The following is a 16863-nucleotide window of genomic DNA, read 5'->3' as shown; positions in this document are numbered from 1 at the left end:
GGTTGAAGGATGGATGGCGACTAACAGATTGAGGTTGAATCCTGACAAGACAGAAGGACTGTTTTGGGGGGACAGGAGGCGGGCAGGTGTGGAGGATTCCCTGGTCCTGAATGGGGTAACTGTGCCCCTGAAGAACCAAGTGCGCAGCCTGGGAGTCATTCTGGAGGCACAGGTCAATTCTGTGTCCAGGGCAGCTGTTTACCAGCTCCACCTGGTACGCAGGCTGAGACCCTATCTGCCTGCGGACTGCCTCGCCAGAGTGGTGCATGCTCTGGTTATCTCCCGCTTGGACTACTGCAATGCTCTCTACGTGGGGCTACCTTTGAAGGTGACCCGGAAACTACAATTAATCCAGGATGCGGCAGCTAGACTGGTGACTGGGAGTGGCTGCCGAGACCATATAACACTGGTCTTGAAAGAACTACACTGGCTCCCAGTACGTTTCCAAGCACAATTCAAAGTGTTGGTGCTGACCTTTAAAGCCCTAAATGGCCTCGGTCCAGTATACCTGAAGGAGCGTCTCCGCCTCCATCATTCTGCCCAGACACTGAGGTCCAGTGCCGAGGGCCTTCTGGCGGCTCCCTTACTGCGAGAAGCCAAGTTACAGGGAACCAGGCAGAGGGCCTTCTCGGTAGTGGCACCCGCCCTGTGGAACGCCCTCCCACCAGATGTCAAAGAGAAAAACAACTACCAAACTTTTAGAAGACATCTGAAGGCAGCCCTGTTTAGGGAAGCTTTTAATGCTGAATAGGTTATTGTATTTTAGAGTTTTGTTGGAAGCCGCCCAGAGTGGCTGGGGAAACCCAGCCAGATGGGCGGGGTATAAATAATAAATTATTATTATTACTGCCCTTCATCCAAAGATATCAGAGTGGCTCACAGCATAAAAATGAAAAATTAAAAACACAAAATGCATGATACAAACATGAATAAAAACAAAACAACCCCATAACCCCTCTCCCCACCTGCAGGCCAAAGTGGTACAGTCCATTTGGCCCCCTCGTTTCTGAGCACGTGCAGACGCAACCTCTAGTTAATCTAGAGCAAGCCCCACCCCACTTTTCTTTTGAGCCAGCTTTGCAGGCCTGAGCTCATCCTGCACGGGAGCCAGGGGACCAAAAACTCACATACATTGTCAGTCAACGTGACGTCGGCTCCACGGGTGAGAAGCATGCGGATCACCTCAATGTGCTTATGCTCAGCAGCCCAGATAATGGGGGTCCAACCGCCGCTATCCTAAACAAGGGAAAAGAGAGAGAGAGAGAGAGGTGTGATGGCAACAGAAGGCCTGTGGCTCAAAAGGCGGTTGTGTGCTATTGGGAGAATTGCACTGCCTGCCAATTAGCTGCTGGGGCAAGTTCAAGGTCAAGGTCCCAGAGTGGGCATCTTGCAGATACCGTTCTATCAAGAGGACTTTCCCTTCACCTGCCCCTTGATTCTTTGAACTGGAAATGCTGGGAATTGGACCTCCAGTGCAAGAACAAACCAAATCTCTCCCAAATAAATACCGTATTTTTCACCCCATAAGACGCAACGGCCCATAAGACGCACCTAGATTTTTGGGGGGGAAATAAAGGAAAAAAATTTTATTTCCCCCCCAGGTGCGCTGCGCTACACCAGGAGCTTGGGGCGTGCGGAGGTCAGCGCGCCCCAAGCTTCTAGGTGCGCGCAAGCAGTCCGCTGCCGCCCCAAGCCTCGCGCACCCGGTGGGACCTCCTGCCGGGCGCGCGAGGCTTGCAGGCATTCGCCCCATAAGACGCACCCCGATTTCCCCTTCATTTTTGGAGGGGAAAAAGTGCGTCTTATGGGGCGAAAAATACAGTAATTATAATGTCTATTATGACATGAGCCATTGCTTTAGACACTTACAGAACACCTTTATTCAGTGAGGGAGGCTACCCAAACATGATTTAGTTACCAATATTCATTTTGTTTGTTTTTAATTTTATTCTATTTTTTGTTCTCAACAATGATGGTTTTAGGCACATTTGTCTCTTAAACTAGTTTGTAGATTTTATCCATGCTTTAGTTACAATTTCATTTCTGTACCGCATGAAGAGCTCTTTGACCAAGCAGTTTACAAACCACCTAAATAATTCATTTTAAGCATTGCTGTATTTCAGTGTGTGTTTTCCCAAAAAATGGTTGTAGAGCTGCTGTTTTCAATACAGTGGTACCTCGGGTTACATACGCTTCAAGTTACATACGCTTCAGGTTACAGACTCCGCTAACCCCGAAATAGTGCTTCAGGTTAAGAACTTTGCTTCAGGATGAGAACAGAAATCGTGCTCCGGTGGCGCAGCGGCAGCAGCAGGCCCCATTAGCTAAAGTGGTGCTTCAGGTTAAGAACAGTTTCAGGTTAAGTACGGACCTCCGGAACGTATTAAGTACTTAACCCGAGGTACCACTGTAAATCGGTTTTAAATATTTTTGCTACCTCCTACACAGCTTCGACTACTTGCACGCAGATATGTGTGAGTGTGTAAGTGCCACAAAATAACATGCACAAACCAAGATGTGGAGGGAAGAAGGGGGAACAATGCAAGTCCGCCCCAATACTCACTTGCAACGAGCCCCTTACTCACCTGGGCGTTGACGTCCACCTGTCCTGTGGAGAGCAGCAAGCTGACCATCTCCACGTTTCCATTCTTGGCAGCGTGATGGAGACAGGTAGAGCCATCATCTTCCTGCAGTGGCACCACCGGGATGATAAAAACCAGCAGAAATTTATTTATTGCGGTTTATTTATTCCTTCCTCCTGAAGGAGTCCGAGGTAGCAAACACATTGATTCAGTGGTACCAGTGGCACCGATCCCTCTCGCTCTCCTGGCTTCAGCGAAAGCAACGTGAAGCCATGGAACCTACATTCGCTCCATAAGACGCACACACACACACTTCCCCTTACTTTTTAGGAGGGGAAAAGTGCGTCTTATAGAGCGAAGAATACGGTAAATGGCATCTCTGCCCCTACAATGAAACCCTCTCACAAACAGCCCAAATATCCCTCTAAGAGGGGTGCCTCCCCCACTCTCATCTACACAAATAGTAAGTCTCCTCTTGACCTTAGTGTAAACGCAGCCGCCCCTTTTGACCAGGTAACGCGCCAACTCCACATGGTTGTTTGCGACAGCCTCCATCAGCGGGGTCCGGCGTAACTTGTCCACCGTGTTTATATTGGCACCAGCCTGTGGGGGAAGAAGAAAAGTTAAACAGGGCTTGTATATTCCCCACTGTGCAAGCCCAAACCTACCTCACATGTCACACTAAACAGTTTAAGGTAAAGGGACCCCTGACCATTAGGTCCAGTCGTGGCCAACTCTGGGGTTGCGGCGCTCATCTCGCTTTATTGGCCGAGGGAGCTGGCGTACAGCTTCCGGGTCATGTGGCCAGCATGACTAAGCCGCTTCTGGCGAACCAGAGCAGCACACGGAAACGCTGTCAACCTTCCCGCCGGAGCGGTACCTATTTATCTACTTGTACTTTGACGTGCTTTTGAACTGATAGGTTGGCAGGAGCAGGAACCAAGCAACGGGAGCTCACCCCGTTGCGGAGATTCGAACTGCCGACCTTCAGATCGGCAAGTCCTAGGCTCTGTGGTTTAACCCAAAGTGCCATCCGTGTCCCTTCTAAACAGTTTAGCCAGACACTAAATTGACTAAGTCAACCAGGAGAGGCTCACCTAGTTAGGATAGGATAGGCCTAGTTTGTAGGAAAGGCCTAATTTAGTCAACCAGCGAAGATAGGCCTAATTCGTATGTCATCGAGGAAGGATGGGCCGAGATATTAGAAACAAGGGGAAGTTTGAGTGGCTGAAGGTGGCAGAGTTGGTGAAGGGAAGGCTAAAGAATATAAGAAGAAATAGGATTGGGAAGATAAGATGGGACAAAACTGCAGACAGTTATATAGATCAAATGGATGGAATATTATTGCCAATGTCAGCTGGCCATGGAGTTTTGTTTGTTGTTACTTTTTGCTGTCATTATGTTTATTTCAGGGTGGATAATAATCAATGATTTTAAATAAATAAAATCGATTTATTTATTTATTTATTTATTTAAATCAGATTTTTAAAATAAAATGCTTTTGGAGGAAAAACCTTTCTAAAGATAGTTTTCTATTTAAGATACATTATAGTCCAAAGGCTATTCATCAGGAAATAAGGATTTGTTTTAAGTTTTTCATGTGTGCTAAAACACAGTCTATGGTTGTTGTTTTTTTAAAAAAATTGTTTAACCACATCACTTAACAAACACGGATACATATGCTATAATGTTATTGTTTTAGTTAAATAAATTGTTTAAATTGCTATTAAGGAAATGATTATTTTTCTCCTTCCAGCAGAAAAATTGTCCAGATATAAACAGCTAACTTATTAAACCTCACAATAATTTCAAAATTATCGGTCTGTATATTTCTAACAGTATAACCAAATCAGTAATTTTTTATAGAACTGTAAAAACTACTCTGAAAATTTATTATTTCAAAAATGAAACCTTCATCTGGTTGTAATTAAGATTATACCAGCAGGAATGAGTCTTTCTGTTATAAAATAAATAAATAAATCAAGTCTTACTGACTAGTGATTTAAATCGTGATTTAAATCAATTTGATTTAAATCAAATCCACCCTGGTTTAATTTTCTTTCTTTCTTTCCTGTTCCAATTGCAAATTGTGGGGAATGGGGAGTTCAGGGCAAAGAGTTCAGCTTGTATTCAGGAGAGGATAGAAAGGCAGAAGAGGCCCAAATGTGTTGGTTTCTGTTTCCCTCACTGAGCAAGTGCTGGTAGTCACAGGACTATGTTTTCATTCCACAGTCCAGATACTGTTGGATTCCCACAGGAAAGGGAGACGGGATGTGACGTTTACTGGTTTCCTGTTTCCTTGTTCTGTCGTTTCGTTGTTGGAGTTGCTCTCTGCTTCTCACAGAGACAAGATGTATATTTGTATACTCTCTGCATAGCTTAGAAATAAAGCTTAGCAATGTAGCCATACCTGCCTCATCCTTCTGTTGCGGACTCTGGGTGTTTTATACTCTGCTGGGCTTAAGTGAAGATGAGCCGTATCAACTCGGAGGACCGGAGCTGAATTTTACTAACAAAATGCACAAACACACGACACAAACACACACACACACACGTGTCACACCTGCAGCAGGACATGGCAGATTTCCAGGAAACCCTTCTGTGCCGCGGCATGCAGCGGGAATCGCTTGCTCTGCTGCTCGCTCTGGAAATTGGGGTCTAAGCTGTCCACTGGAAAGGAAGGGCAGACGTCTGGGAGCCGAGAGAGATAAAGCAACTCGCTAAGTGGGACGCCTCAGGGCTACTTCCCAAGCACATGCAGAAGCGGCTATAAAAGCAAGTCACCAACCCCCCTAACACGGATTTCAGTCCTTGGGCATGAAGAGGCATTGAAAGACTGGGAAAGAAAACCTGTCTTTTCACTGCTCCCTTCACAAGGCCCTCCTTGAAACCATCAGGGGTCTGTGCGCATTCTGTTTGAGAGCTCGCAAAACCCCAAGGGAACAGAGGAGGCTGCTTTATACAGAGTCAGACCATTGGGTCCACTGCCCACTAAGCTGTGGCCCTTCCCCAGGCAAGAGGGTTTTTGCATGCACTCATGGGTCCCCAATGCTTGTGCCTTAGCAGTCTTCATACGCTGCTTGCTGAAGTTGATGGATGCCGAGACACAGTTTGCAAAAACACATACAGTGGTACCTCGGGTTACAGACGCTTCAGGTTACGCGTTTTCAGGTTGCGCACCGCGCCGAACCCGGAAGTACCGGAACGGGTTTCGGCGCTCGCACATGCACAGAAGCACCAAATCACGCTTTGCGCATAATAATAATAATTTATTATTTATACCCCACCCATCTGGCTGGGCTTCCCCAGCCACTCTGGGCAGCTTCCAACCAAATATTAAAACGCATCAAACATTAAAAGCTTCCCTAAACAGGGCTGCCTTCAGATGCAGAAGCACCGAATCGCGACCCGTGCATGCGCAAACGCGGCACTGTGGGTTGCGAACGTGCCTCCCGCACGAATCACGTTCGCAACCCGAGGTTCCAATGTAGAAACGTTTTAAAGCATGCAGCCCACAACAGCATTCCCAAACCACCTCTTAGCCATATTATGACGACACTCTGTTAACTAATTAATTAATTAATTAATTAATTAATTTTTATTTAATTTGTATATTGCCCTATACCCTCAGGGTGGTTACAACATAAAACCACAATATAAAAACACATAATAAAAACAGTAAACAATAAACAACCCCAACATATTTTAAAAGGGCGCTGGCTATCAATCAGCAAAAGGCCTGGTTTAGGAGGAATGTTTTCGCCTGGCGCCTAAAGGTGTATAATGAAGGCACCAGGCGAACTTCCCTGGGGAGAGTAGTAGATAGGTAGCCGTGTTGGTCTGCCATAGTCAAAATAAAAAAAATTCCTTCCAGTAGCACCTTAAAGGGTCTTTAAGGTGCTACTGGAAGGAATTTTCCCTGGGGAGAGCATTCCACAGATGAGGAGCCACTGCAGAAAAGGCCCTGTTCTCATGTTGCCACCCTCCAGACCTCTTGTGGGGGGGGGCACACGAAGAAGGGGCCTCAGATGATCTCAGGGTCCAGGCAGGTTCATATGGAAAGAGGTGGTCCGGGGGGTACTGAAGTCCTGAGCCGTTAAAGGCTTTAGAGGTCAAAACCAGGACTTTCCCCCCCATTTTTTAAAAGTAGGCTTGTTTTTGCCACTGGCCTCCCCATCTGAATGTCTACAACGCAGAGGATGAGGGAAAAGGATGCTCAGAGGAACTTACGCAACATCAGGACCACTTTCTGGAGCTCCCCTTGCTTGACCGAGAGATAGAGCTGGCGGGGGTGAAAACGCAGTTTCTTGCGCCTGAGAGAGATCACAAAGGAGCCAGTGTGTTGTGGCGGTTAGAGGATCGGGCTACGGCCTGGGAGACCACGGTCTGAACCCCTACTTGGCCAGGAAGCTCGCTGGGTGACGTTGGGCCAGTGACTCGTTCTCAGCTTAACCTACTTCGCAGGGTTGTTGGGGGGATTAAATGATCCAGTGGAGAATCATGCAAGCCCCCTTGAGCTCCACGGAGAAAAAGGTGGGATATAAATGCAACCGATATATGACAAAATAAATAAGAGGAAGTTTTCTCTCTGGCCGATGCCTCTTTAAAATGGCCCCTAATCTGCTTTACTGTAAAACCCCACGACACTGCTTGACGTTAATAAATATTCACCAATATAATAAAAACAGCAATAAATGTAAAGGTAAAGGATCCCTGGAGGGTTAAGGCCAGTCAAAGGCGACTATGGGGTTAATAATAATAAATATTTTTTTATTTATACCCCGGCCTCCCCAGCCAAGACCGGGCTCAGGGCGGCTAACAACCAATAATAAAAACAAGTTGATTAAAAGATTAAGATACAACGTTAAAACAATTAGGAAGCACTCTCTTCATAGGAGGAGAAAGGAAAAAGAAAGAGGGGGAGGGAATCAAACTGATTCTGAGCCAAAGGCCAGGTGGAACAACTCTGTCTTACAGGCCCTGCGGAAAGAAATCAGATCCCGCAGGGCCCTCAAGAGACAGAGCATTCCACCAGGCCGGAGCCAGTGCTGAGAAGGCCCTGGCTCTGGTTGAAGCTAATATAACTTCCTTAGGGCCCGGGACCTCTAGGGTGTTGCTATATATGGACCTTAAGGTCCTCCGTGGGGCATACCAGGAGAGGTGGTCCCATAGGTATGAGGGTCCTAGGCCGTGAAGGGCTTTAAAAGTCAAAACCAGCACCTTAAATCTGACCCTGTACTCCACCGGGAGCCAGTGCAGCTGGAAAAGCACTGGGTGAATATGCTCCGATGGCAGAGACCCTGTGAGGAGCCTCGCTGCAGCATTCTGCACCTGCTGGAGTTTCTGGGACAGCTTCAAGGGCAGCCCCGCCTAGAGTGAAATACAGTAGTCAAGCCTGGAGGCACTCATCTAGCTTCAGGCCGAGGGAGGGCACATGAACCAAATAATGGTGGCCTTTGTCCACAGACAGCTTTCCGAGTCATGTGGCCAGCATGACTAAACCGCTTCTGGCACAATGGGACTGCGTGACGGAAACCAGAGTGCACAGAAACGCCTTTTACGTTCCCGCCGCAGCGGTACCTATTTATCTACTTGCGCCGGCGCGCTTTCAAACTGCTAGGTTGGCAGAAGCTGGGACAGAGAAACGAGAGCTCGCCCCGTCGTGGGGATTTGAACTGCCGACCTTCTGATCAGCAATCCCAAGAGGCTCAGTGGCTTAGATCACAGCACCACCCATGTCCCAATAATGACCAGTCTTGCTTCCACGAAAACAGAGAGAGAACGCTTCACTTACCGCTCGGATTCCTGTACCACCAGGGCCCGCTCCAATTGTTCCCGGCCAGGCCCTGGAGGCAGCCCCTGAGCGGACAGCACCGCCCCGTTTGGTAGGGTCAGCCGTGGCCCCGCACTGTCGATCCCTGGGCCGAGACCCGCCATATCGTCCTGCGGGGGCTCTACGCTTGAGCCCCCCCGCATCCGAGCACTGAGGAAAGGAGATTACACAGACCTGTGAAATAATCTTGTATACACTATACAGTGGTACATATGCTTCATGTTACATACGCTTCAGGTTACAGACTCAGCTAACCCAGAAATAGTACCTCGGGTTAAGAACTTTGCTTCAGGATGAGAACAGAAATCGTGCAGCAGCAGGAGGCCCCATTAGCTAAAGTGGTGCTTCAGGTTAAGAACAGTTTCTGGTTAAGAACGGACCGCCAGAACAAATTAAGTTCTTAACCCGGTACCACTGTACATTTAAAGCGCAATGACACCCCTCTAACAGACTTGGCCCCCCCTCAAAAAAATCTTGGGAACTGTAGTTTTCTACTGGTGCTATTAGGAGAATCCTCACAGAGCTCCAATTCCCAGAGTGGTTTAACAATCCCTCTTCCCAGGGAACTCTGGGAATCGTAGCTCTGCTACAATGATGCATTGTTTATGGTAAATATTTTTCTATTGTCTAATCTTTCTTTTTTCTTTCTTTTTCCTTCTTTTCTAAACACTGCTACAAATATGTAAATAATTATGTATATATGCATATGATTGAAATTTATTTTGTTTTTTACATTCTTGTATTATTTAATAAAATTAATAAAAAAAATTAAAAATACAATTATGCATTTATTTCTCAACGTAAGTCACCAAGGAAAAGCCTGCACTATTCCTTTTCTGAGGAGCCAGCGGTCCTGGTTCCTAGCTGGCCAGCATCGGTCTCACCTGGGCTGGGTAGTGTCAGCACGGCCTGTGCTCTCAGAGGCTCCCTGGCCATGAGAAGGTGGAATGGGGACAGGAGTGGAGGTGTCTGCCTTGGCTATCGTGATCTCCTGGGCCTCGGAAGCATCTTCCCCACAGTGCGGACAGAAGATCATGCCGTTCAGCTGCGACACACAGGCCTTGTGGAAGCGATGGGCCACGCGGAAGTCAGGGTGGCACTCCAAAAAGGTGCCCTGGGGCAGGAAAACAGGCCATGAAGGATCGGAAAGGGGCAAGGGAAATTAATAATAATAATAATAATAATAATAATAATAATAATAATAATAATAATAATAATTAATATTATTAATAATATTAATATTATTAATATTAATAATTAATATTATTATTTATTGATTAATATTTCTACCCCGCCCTCCCCAGCCAAGACCGGGCTCAGGGCTGCTAACACCAAATATAAAAACAATTGATTGAAATACAGCTTAAAAAACAAAATTAAAATACATTAAAACATTAAAGTGCAGCCTCATTTCAAATGGAACTCAGTCAAAAACTTTTGGGGGGATGAAAACGTCAAATCTTCACCAAGGCCAACTATCCAGACTGGTCCTACGTGGGCCAGAAAAAAGCCAGGGAAGTCCCCAAATAGGAGTTCCAACACAGGAGGAGAAAGGAAAAAGAAAGAGGGGGAGGGAATCAAATTGGCTCCAAGCCAAAGGCCAGGAGGAACAACTCTGTCTTACAGGCCCTGCGGAAAGAAATCAGATCCTGCAGGGCCCTGGTCTCATGAGACAGAGCTTTCCACCAGGCGGGAGCCAGTGCTGAGAAGGCCCTGCTCTGATTGAGGCTAATCTGACTTCCTTAGGGCCCGGGACCTCTAGGGTGTTGCTATTAATGGACCTTGAGGCTCTCCGTGGAGCATATCGGGAGAGAAGGGACCGTAGGTACGAGGGTCCTCAGGAAACTCCTGAGCTCGATGGCCGAGCTTCCAGAAGTGTCCCAGAGCCCTCTCCAGACAAAGGAGAGGATGGGAAGCAAAGGGCCTTGGCAACTGTCAAGCAGTAAGAAACCTCTCAGGGTTGACTGGGCCTAGTGTAACTATTGGAAGACTGGCCCTCCCTGCTGCAGTTCAGACCTGCGCCTCAACAACAGGCCTCAAGGGCCCTTGGCCTGCCCCCAAAAGTATTAAACTGCGGAACTCCCTGCCCCAAGATGCCGAGATGGGCACTGGCTTGGGCGGCTTAAAAAGGGGATGAGATAAATTCATGGGAAGATAAGGCTGTATCAGTGACTAGCTATGGTAGTTCTGCCTCCACTGTCAAAGGCAGCATGCCTCTGAATATTATTATTGATTAAATTTGTGTATCGCCCTATACCCATCGACCTCAGGGCGGTTCACAACATGAATACCTGTTGGTGGGACTCGCAAGTTGGGCACCTGCTTATAGGCTTCCCAGAGGCATCTGGCTGGCCGCTATGAAATCAGGATGCTGGCTTTGGCCTCATCCAGCTTCAGGGCTTTTCCTATGTTCTCATCTACACCTTTATTCCCACAGCCCTAAAAAACAACAACTGCCAGCAACATTTATGTTCCACGTTTCTTTCATCTTGGGATTCTCAAAGGATCATCCATCTGGGCACCAGACCTGTTTAGCTTTGAGATCTGCAGGTCCGGGTGGTACACAAATTTAATAATAATAATAATAATAATAATAATAATAATAATAATAATAATACATGTGGTGGCTTCATCTGCTTTGAGACCATACTACAGTGGTACCTCAGGTTACATATGCTTCAGGTTACATACGCTTCAGGTTACAGACTCTGTTACCCCAGAAATAGTGCTTCAGTTTAAGCACTTTGCTTCAGGATGAGAACAGGAATCGTGTGGCGGCAGCAGGAGGCCCCATTAGCTAAAGTGGTGCTTCAGGTTAAGAACAGTTTCAGGTTAAGTACAGACCTCCGGAATGAATTAAGTACTTAACCCGAGGTACCACTCTATGTTTTTTCGCCAGGGCCCAGCACAGATAGGCGCAATCTGGAATCACAATCTTCCTCTCAGAGGCCTCATGCGTTCTGGTGACGCCTCCCCAATCGTGACTTGCTAGCAAGCCCTGCAAACCAAACACCCTCCTTTCGGTTTCCTTTCCTCACCGCAGTGCAGAAGTAGCCACACCCCGGGCAGCAGTGATGCTTCACCATCCTGGCTCGGTGAGCCTCGCACAGGACCATGAGGGGAACGCGGCTGGAGGGACGCATCGTCTCCCGCTTCAAGATGCTGCTGCTGCAGCCGTTCAGCTGTGAATAAGCAAACAAGATGGTCGCTCTCTTGCTCTCTCCGGCCTACGGCTCACAGTGAGGCAGGGCAGTACTGCTTTAGACTGCTCACATGCCCAAATGCTCCTCTCTCAATCAATCAATCAATCAATCAATCAATCTGCATCTGTGTCTCTGTGTGCATGCACAACACCTATCAGAGACATTTTGTCACTCTTCTTCCATTTAACTTTGAGTCCCAGAGAGAGAGAGAGAGATGTCTCATGATAGGCTAAACCTGATGAATGACACACACAGGTAACAATGATAATGATGGCGATAATAACAATAGTAATCACTTTCATCACCATCGCTAGTAATTATTATGCTTAACCATTAGAACCTGGAACAAAATGTTGCAGTGTATCCTTTTCCTAACAGGGCACTCCCATTCAGGGTTCCAGACAGCTGTTTTTTTAATTAATTAAAAGCATTTCTGGCCTGCTGGCCACTGGGAACAATTTCCTCCAGACAAGATCATTCCACTCTTCCACAAACACCCTCTTGGTTTTCTTTTCCAGCTGAAGCTCTGCATTCTGTAACAACTGAGAATAAGTCATCCTCACTGGGCTGCTGATGGATCTGTTTGTTTGTTCTGCCCCCTTAAGGTTTAGTTGTTTCAATATACAGTGGTGCCTCGCAAGACGAAATTAATCCATTCCACGAGCCTCTTCGTCTAGCGGTTTTTTTGTCTTGCGAAGCAACCCTATTAGCGGCTTAGCGGATTAGCGCTATTAGCGGTTTAGCGGCTATTAAAGGCTTAGCGGATTAGCGGCTAAAAGGCTATTAGCGGCTTAGCGGCTTAGAAAAGGGGGGGAGCGGGGGGGAAATCGGAACACTCGCAAGACGTTTTCGTCTTGCAAAGCAAGCCCATAGGGAAAATTGTCTTGCGAAGCAGCTCAAAAACGGAAAACCCTTTCGTCTAGCGGGTTTTCCGTCTTGCGAGGCATTCGTCTTGCGGGGCACCACTGTATTGCACTTCTGCAAACCTTGGGGCAGCCCTGAGGAGCCGATACCTCCCTCTCATTTTCCTCAGTGGCTGCACTTGAGTTCCATTTCTGTTGGCACTCGTCGCCTGACTTTGCTGCTAGAAGGAAAAACGATGATGCTTTATAATAAATGAAGGGCCTGCAATGGATCTCTGGGGTCGTAACAGGACAAAAGGAGGAGGAGGAGGCCTCTAACATATGTTCAATAACAGCTTCTTCCAGATTTCCCCTATTTTCTTACCTCTCCATCCGCACTCTCAGTTGCCATGCACTGATTTCCAGCTTGCTGGCTGAGGCGCTCAATGGTTGGAGCCTCCATGCGGCAGGAGCAGAGGGGCAACTCCTCAAAGCGCTCCGTCTCCAGAGAACTCGTCTCATTCGACACCCCTGGGGCGGGAACGAAAAAGGGGAGGAAATAGGACCCGGAAATGGCTGCTTTTCACAAAACAAAACCCTTCCTCTATTGCATAGCCATCTCCCTTGATGCTGCAACCATCCCCTGGTCTCACAAGTAGCATCCAAAACCCTCCTCTATTAACCCTTTACAGAAATGGCGTTTGGCACATGAGGCGGAAAACACTTTTAAGCTAGCTATTTATGTTCGTGGAACGATCTTAATGCACGTGAGCAGCAAAGTTTTAAAATGGCATCTTCACTGGCGTTAGCATTCCAATCAATTTAATCCTCCTAAATACTTAAAATGTACATTACAGAGAATATAATACGGTTCTCGTTAAAAGGAGATGCATTTTTAAAATTATTCAGAGCGCCTTCTCGGTAGAGGTGCCCTCCCTGTGGAACATCCTTCCATCAGATGTCAAGGAAATAAACAACTATCTGACTTTTAGAAGACACCTGAAGGCAGCCCTGTTTAGGGAAGTTTTCGATGTTTGATGTTTTATCGCATTATTATTATTATTATTATTATTATTATTATTATTATTATTATTATGTTGGGAGCCATCCCGAGTTGCTGGGGAAACCCAGCCAGATGGGCAGGGTATAAATTAATAATAATAATAATAATAATAATAATAATAATAATAATAATATATCCTTTTAACGTGAACTGTATTTGAATACCGCTTGGGGTGGGGTTGTTTTTTTTAAAAAAGCCTCCTCAGTTTGTCAGAGTAACAGTACCAAGCCATAGAACAGAACAGTTCTCATTAAAAGGACAGACATCTTAAATAATTATATCTTTTTAACAAGAACTTCATTTGAATTCTGCTTGGTTTTTGTTTTTTTAAGTCTCCTCAGTTTGTGAAAATAACAGTATCAATACAAAAAAATGACAATTAGTGACTTTTCAAAATGAATCTTGAGGCAGAAGCAGTAAAATCCGACACCTAAGGCAAACAACCACAACTTGCCTAACGGTAAAGAGTTTTGCCCTGATGTCTCCTATTTATAGCCAATGGATGTGAATAATATTCAAAGAAGTTTTTTTAACAATTCTCCTTGCCTTCTATTCTGGGGCGACCTAAGCTGTTAAGATTGCTTTCAAAGACAAATTAAAACTAGTTGCACATAAACACAGAGCAACTAGACGAGTCAGTTTTTAAAAACTTGGGTATGGGTGTGCATGGAGACATCACAACTCCGAAATGAAGTCTACTGGGTACCCAGACTCTGGTTGGGTTGAGCAGCAAGGAGACCTCATTCTGCATTTGCTATCAGTGGTCAAGATCTTCCTGTCTCCTAAGAAGGGGCCTGTTGCCACCATCGCTTCCTGATCACCAGCCTGCCCAGTATTAAAAGAGGTTCTTTTAAACTGAGGCAAAGTCACGCAAGCTCCATCCACTGAGGACACAGGCATGAAGACTTCTCTTAGGTCAACCTCCTGCGGCCTTCAGATGTTTTGGACTACAACTCCCATCAGTCCCAGCGAGTGCAAGAGGCGAACAAGGAAGTAGTGAACAAGGCTTGCTCAAAGCCACCCAACCCACAAATTCATAGTTTGGACGCACCGGCATTGTTGGGGGACAGCGCTCCCTGGTTGGGCAGCTCCAAACAGCCAAGAGGCACCTCCGTGTACTCGCTCTGTGTGGTTGCTGGGCCACCATTCAGCCCTGGAGAGGGAGAAAGAGAAAAAGCAATGTCCGAAGGGAAGGAAAGACAACCATTCCAGCCTGCCAGGTGCCTCTTCACTTTGTCTTTTTAAAAATTCATGCCAAATTCCACTGCAAGGATGTCGAACCTCACGGAGGCCCTCCAAATATCATTGGACTACGAATCCCATCATCCATTACCATTGGCCATGCTGCCTAGAACTTCTGGGAAATGGAGGTTTAACATCGTCTGGGGCTACAGTCAGAGCAGTACAGCTTCTGTCTGCAAATGCTGTGAGGATACACTGGATGGGGCTGGCCAATATACAACACGCCACATCATGGGTTTTGTATTACTTAGCACTACAAGGGGGGAAGTGGGGAAAGCTGTGGCCCTCCAGATGTTGTGAGATCACAGCTTCCATCGTCCCTGGCCATGCCAACTGGGGCTGATGGGAGTTGGAGTCCAGCAACATCTGGAGGTTCCCCAACCATGTCTTACTGGTACAGTGGTACCTCGGGTTTTGTACTCAATTCGTTCTGGAGGTCCGTTCTTAACCTGAAACTGTTCTTAACCTGAGGTACCACTTTAGCTAATGGGGCCTCCTGCTGCTGCCACATGATTTCTGTTCTCATCCTGAGTTAAAGTTCTTAACCTGAGGTACTATTTCTGGGTTAGCGGAGTCTGTAACCTGAAGCGTCCTTAACCTGAAGCGGCTGTAACCCGAGGTACCACTGTACTGCTCTCGTTGTGGCTTCATCTTCCCAACTTTCTCCCTCCCATTCCAGATCTTGGCTCTGGAGCCATCAGACAAGCAATCACCTCTGGCATCCTTGGGGTTTGGTTCTTTGCGCTTCCGTTTGCGCATCGGCTTGACCCAGGGGCTGTCGTTCCGCCACCGCTTCCGGGCCTTTCGTTTGGAGCTGGAGGCAGCACTCTGAAGGAGGAAAAGGGGCAGGGTGAGAAAACGAAGTCTGAGGAAGGTGCTGTCTTTCAATCGGAAGGCCTCAAGTTCTACCTCTGGCTTCTCCACTTAGGAACATATAAGGAGCTGCCTTATACTGAAGGACCAGGTGTGCAGTCTGGGAGTCATTTTGGACTCACAGCTGTCCATGGAGGCGCGGGTCAATTCTGTGTCCAGGGCGGCTGTCTACCAGCTCTATCTGGTACGCAGGCTGAGACCCTACCTGCCCACAGACTGTCTCACCTGAGTGGTGCATGCTCTGGTTATCTCCCACTTGGACTTCTGAAATGTGCTCTATGTGGGGCTACCTTTGAAGGTGACCCGGAAACTACAAATCCAAAATGCGGCAGCTAGACTGGTGACTGGGAGTGGCTGCCGAGACCATATAACACTGGTCTTGAAAGACCTACACTGGTTCCCAGTACATTTCCGAGCACAATTCAAAGTATTGGTGCTGACCTTTAAAGCCCTAAATGGCCTCAGTCCAGTATACCTGAAGAAGTGTCTCCATCCCCATCGTTCAGCCCGGACACTGAGGTCCAGCGCCGAGGGCCTTCTGTCGGTTCCCTCACTGTGAGAAGCCAAGTTATAGGGAACCAGGCAGAGGGCCTTCTTGGTAGTGGCACCCGCCCTGTGGAACGCCCTCCCACCAGATGTCAAAGAGAAAAACAACTACCAGACTTTTAGACGACATCTGAAGGCAGCCCTGTTTAGGGAAGCTTTTAATGTTTAACAGATTATTGTATTTTAATATTTGGTGGAAGCAGCCTAGAGTGATGGAAAGAGAACTTTTATTTATGAAAGTGATGATATATGGAAACCATCTCGACATGATGACTGGACAAACGGAAAAATTCACACAGGATTAAAACTGGTGTTTACCTGCTTAAGGAGATTATCAGAAGATATCATAAAGCAAAAAAGAAAAATATACGAACAAGATAAGATGTGGGAACAGCAAGATAGGACTGGATAGAATTATGAACATTATTTGGACAGATTTGTGGATATTAACGCAGCAGCAAGAAGATGATTGGAATCCCCTTCGGAACTTGAAATATGGGTCCCCCCAACAAAAAAATTAAAATTCGGCTTTGTAATTTGGAATTTATGTGATGTGATTGGATTGGATTTGATTGGTCGGGTAGTAATTTTTTATTTTTTAAAAAATAAGGAAGCTGCCCAGAGTGGCTGGGGAAACCCAGTCAGATGAGCGGGGTACAAATAAATTGTTATTATTTAT

At 46.7% G+C, this 16863-nt stretch overlaps 2 protein-coding genes across 5 annotated transcripts in view; both read right to left on the bottom strand.

Moving 5' to 3' along the window:
* ZBTB12 (zinc finger and BTB domain containing 12) overlaps positions 1-16863 on the bottom strand; it is a 107314-nt gene that overhangs the window by 59761 nt on the left and 30690 nt on the right. The window lies entirely within an intron of this gene.
* EHMT2 (euchromatic histone lysine methyltransferase 2) overlaps positions 1-16863 on the bottom strand; it is a 40707-nt gene that overhangs the window by 10427 nt on the left and 13417 nt on the right. For 2 of the 3 annotated variants that reach the window (XM_082209255.1, XM_082209257.1), the window contains 11 exons: positions 15479-15593; positions 14575-14676; positions 12846-12991; positions 11454-11597; positions 9300-9529; positions 8377-8565; positions 6813-6895; positions 5146-5273; positions 3063-3185; positions 2586-2687; positions 1132-1236 (listed from right to left, as the gene is read on the bottom strand). In XM_082209255.1, the coding sequence (XP_082065381.1) occupies positions 1132-1236; positions 2586-2687; positions 3063-3185; positions 5146-5273; positions 6813-6895; positions 8377-8565; positions 9300-9529; positions 11454-11597; positions 12846-12991; positions 14575-14676; positions 15479-15593 (1467 nt within the window). The remainder of the gene's footprint in view (positions 1-1131; positions 1237-2585; positions 2688-3062; positions 3186-5145; positions 5274-6812; positions 6896-8376; positions 8566-9299; positions 9530-11453; positions 11598-12845; positions 12992-14574; positions 14677-15478; positions 15594-16863) is intronic. The other variant, XM_082209256.1, reaches the window with a different exon arrangement.

This window comes from Podarcis vaucheri (genome assembly GCF_965113315.1).
Source record: "Podarcis vaucheri genome assembly, chromosome: 2".
NCBI lineage: Eukaryota > Metazoa > Chordata > Lepidosauria > Squamata > Lacertidae > Podarcis > Podarcis vaucheri.
This window is presented reverse-complemented; position numbering and strand designations above follow the sequence as displayed.